General features: G+C 40.8%; 1 protein-coding gene across 1 annotated transcript in view; it reads right to left on the bottom strand.

Annotated features, from left to right (window-relative positions):
* The window catches only part of LOC140940852 (uncharacterized), an 11,520-nt gene extending 10,442 nt beyond the window's left edge, over positions 1 to 1,078 (bottom strand). Inside the window, exon 1 of the mRNA XM_073389818.1 lies at positions 313 to 1,078. Coding sequence (XP_073245919.1) covers positions 313 to 863 — 551 coding nt within the window. The 5' untranslated portion in view covers positions 864 to 1,078. The remainder of the gene's footprint in view (positions 1 to 312) is intronic.
* Positions 1,079 to 3,771: the final 2,693 nt, after the last annotated feature.

Raw genomic sequence — 3,771 nt, forward strand, 5'->3', positions numbered from 1 at the left:
CGTTTTAGTCCATGGGGTCTTCGTTTTAGTCCATAGGGTCTTCGTTTTAGTCCAAGGGGTCTTAGGTCTTCGTTTTTGGGTCTTCGTTTTAGTAACACCCGAGGCTGAGCTAGTTTTAATACAAATCTCTTTCCTTTTGTTGTAAACAATTTGCTTAAAAAAATACTTACAAATTAGCAATTGTAAGATTAACATGATTTACCTAAAAAAGCAGGAAGGGTTTTATCATAACAAGGTCAACCTCAACCTCGTTTTCACCTGTAACAGTAAAATGGGGTATTGACTAATACATAACAAAACTATAAAGCATACCTCGAGTTTGGTTTCTCTTCCAGTCTGTACCTTCTACTAGCAAACTTCAGAATTTCCATAAAAGAATCAAAAGCACCTTCTTGTACAAAGTAATGGCGATGTACAATAGACTGCGTATCCTTCCATGGAATGAAGTACCTGAATGACAAATGTTCTAGAACTCTACAAATGTTGTCGTAAGAGACATAATCGCTCATGTCCTTTTTGGAACAAACCGTCAACAAATCGCTTTGATCCCGACAAGTTATTGAGTCCGCAAAGCTTGTAACCTCTTCCAAAAGATCTTTCATCTCCGAAAGATAGCCCTGAGCTGTGCATTCCACTAAAACAGTATCACCTTGACGCAGATATAGCTTTTTAAGAGGGAATGAATTATCACTTAACGACCTCCCTTGGAAAAAGATGGCTTGGTCACATGCAGGTACCTGAATTTCTACCTCCAAAATCTTTTTCAGTTCTTTTACTGACATGTTATCCAAGTCATTTATGGTTATTTTTATAATCTCGGTTTTACCTGAATCCAAGCAAGTGAACTGAACGTTGAGATTCATGAGGCCTGCGTCCTAGATCCCTCTAATGTTCGTACATAAACGTGGAGTTTTCACCCGGAGTTTTCATCAAAATATGGCATTCTTTGATGTCCTTCAAGTCATATCATTCCGTCCGTTTTTTATGTATCCGGTAATACTACTTGCTTAGCTTTCGAAGAAACCAAAACAAGGGAAACGTTTAACAATCAGAGCACATAGATGGGATGCACCGTGATCAAAAGCAAGTCGCCATCTAAACATTTCCCAGCATTCGTAGCTGCACCTAGCATTGGACCTTGAACCCAGCAACATAACAAACGCCCCCCGCAACAAACGCGCACAAGCCCTTCCGGTTGTCGCTTCTGTCCTCATTTTCCAGTTTCTGGAGATAAGGCTTTCCACAAGTTTGCTCGGCATATTCTCGTATTTCGAGCAACTTTTTCTTTTCGAGAAACTTTTTGTATTCTGAGCAATTCTTCCAATTTTAACAATGTTTTAGTAGACAATTTATGAATTTCCTGTAAAAACGCAGGCAGCCCAAGCTCTGTGGGAGTTCGTTGGACTTTGAATTTATAAGAGAATGTATGAAAATAAACAAAATACTAGCCTGCGTAGCAAGCGTTTCCTCGCGAGGTTCGTCTAGAAAGCTGGGACAAGAGCAAAAAAAAAATGAATGACGGGAGAGGGGGAGGGGAACGAAGGAACCGCTTGCCCGCAAACCCCACGATTTTGAAAAACTGCGTTCGCCCACGAACGCAGCTTCTGATTGGCGCGGTGCGGGTAGTGTTGATTACTTAGCATTCGAAACATCAATCAAACCAGGTATGCTTTGTTTTCGTGCGTCACAGATCTGGTCTCATCTGTTTTGTGGTCGCAAATTACAAATGCTTTGGACTGATATTTATTGGAATCGTGTTTGTGCGAAAGTTTATGAGATCAGAGTCTTCAAAGTACAATTGGAGATCGAGCAGTGGAGACTAGGGAAGGCCAATTGAGAATGACGGCGTGCGGATCTGACTGGAAAAAATGGACTGTTTGTTGGAGATAACATCAACATAAATCAGAACATCGGTACTCGACGGGTACTCGACACTAGCTAAAGCCGCCATGGACAAGCGATTTGTCAGCTTTTTGAAATGAAAAGATTCTTTTTGTTTATTGGAAATTTAGCGGCATCTATTGTAGAAAACGTTTCGACACAGGCTGAAGAGCAGCCGCTCTGCAAAACTTATACCAGGCGGAGTGAATTGTTCCGGACAAATAATTTTTGACGTGTCGACAAGGTTTCAGACGAGATAAAGCCACACAATAAAAAACAAGAAACTCCGCAGCAATCGTTCATAGTTTTAACTTTCTTTTATCGTAAATCTTTTTTATTACAGTTCTTGCAATCGCCTGCAACGTGTTCTATTAGAGAACAAAGTAATTTTACAAATCTGGTAATCCTGGGGTAATCTGTTCGTTATGCTTCTATTTTGACGAGCTGTCAATTTACAAATGAACCGAACCGTGAAATATCAAGGGGCGTTTTGCAGAATCGTGGGGTTTGCGGGCAAGCGTTTCCTCTTCTCCCCTCCCCCTCCCCCTTCAACCTTTTTTTTGCTTCCGCTCTAACTTTCGCGCAATAACTCGATTGGAAACGCTTGCTACGCAGGCTAACAAAATACGTCCTACATTCCATTTTTCAACAAAAATAAAAATGACTTACCTTGTATTCGTGTTTTGTTATTTACTGTTATTTCGCCTCTAGAGTCATTTGGAAGCCGTTTCATCGACGTTTAAGATTTTGAGTTGTATCATGGTAGTACCCATTTTTCTTACTGCCGAGTACAACTCCCATGATGTCTCTTGGTGCCCCTGGTAAATACACGAAAATTCAAGGGCCTCGATTCCAGAGAAATTTCATCATTGCCAGAAATTAAAAAAAGTGATTTACATGGCACGTCGTTTCACTCATCGCCGAAAAATAAATCCATTGCATGCTCATCACATGATGATGATGTATTTGCATACCATGAAAGTTTACAACACGACCCAAACATCGCAGTTTTGCTAACTAAGATTTTTCTGTTTTTTTTTCGACCACTTAGTAGTGGTCATGTTCACTTGTTCCAAAAAAAAAATCAACACTTTTAAGCGATAAAATTCGTGGACCGACACGTTTCGTAAAAGTTCTAAATTTAATTTTTTCCAAGCGTTTCTTCCTAGACTACGAGTAGTCCCCCATTTTTCCTCAGGGATCGTTTCGCTCGCTCTACTATCCCTGAGGAAAAATGGGGGACTACTCGTAGTCTAGTTTCTTCCCAAAGCAAGCGTGGCTTCGATCACGCAAAGATTCTTAGTCCCAGTTTCCACGGTCTCCGCAAGGACGCCTGGCAGAATGACCTCCCAACCATTTGTATCTAATATACAAAGACTCGAACTGATTCAGGCTATTAAAAAGGGAAACGGTCTTATCGCCAAATGATGAAGAAGTAGCTTCTTCTAAAAAAAACCTACCCATGAATACAAGACTAGAGTGCGCATGCACAAACCATACCCTATTTCAGACCAAAATGGTCGAAATTGATACTCCAGTATTTCAGACCAAATCGGCTAAAAAAACATACCGTACCCTTTGGCGTCGCACATACCTATATAGCCTATATAAGGGAGTACCCCCCGGGGTGAAAAACGCGTTGCACCTTATGAGTCTTGCTGCTTACGCAAGCGATTTGAGCTTCCTCGCCTGAAAAATACCTCTAATTAATTCACATCACTTTTAATCTTTAACTATCATTTTTATAACATATTGAATGACTGTATATTTTTTTCTCGCATTATAAATCAACTGAAAATGAAACGTGCCCTGCTGCAACGCAGGCTATCCCTCCCCCCGTCAATACAAGAATGCGCTCCCGCGCTCGATCACTTTCAAGTGGGCACTGGG

This window comes from Porites lutea, chromosome 6 (genome assembly GCF_958299795.1).
Source record: "Porites lutea chromosome 6, jaPorLute2.1, whole genome shotgun sequence".
NCBI lineage: Eukaryota > Metazoa > Cnidaria > Anthozoa > Scleractinia > Poritidae > Porites > Porites lutea.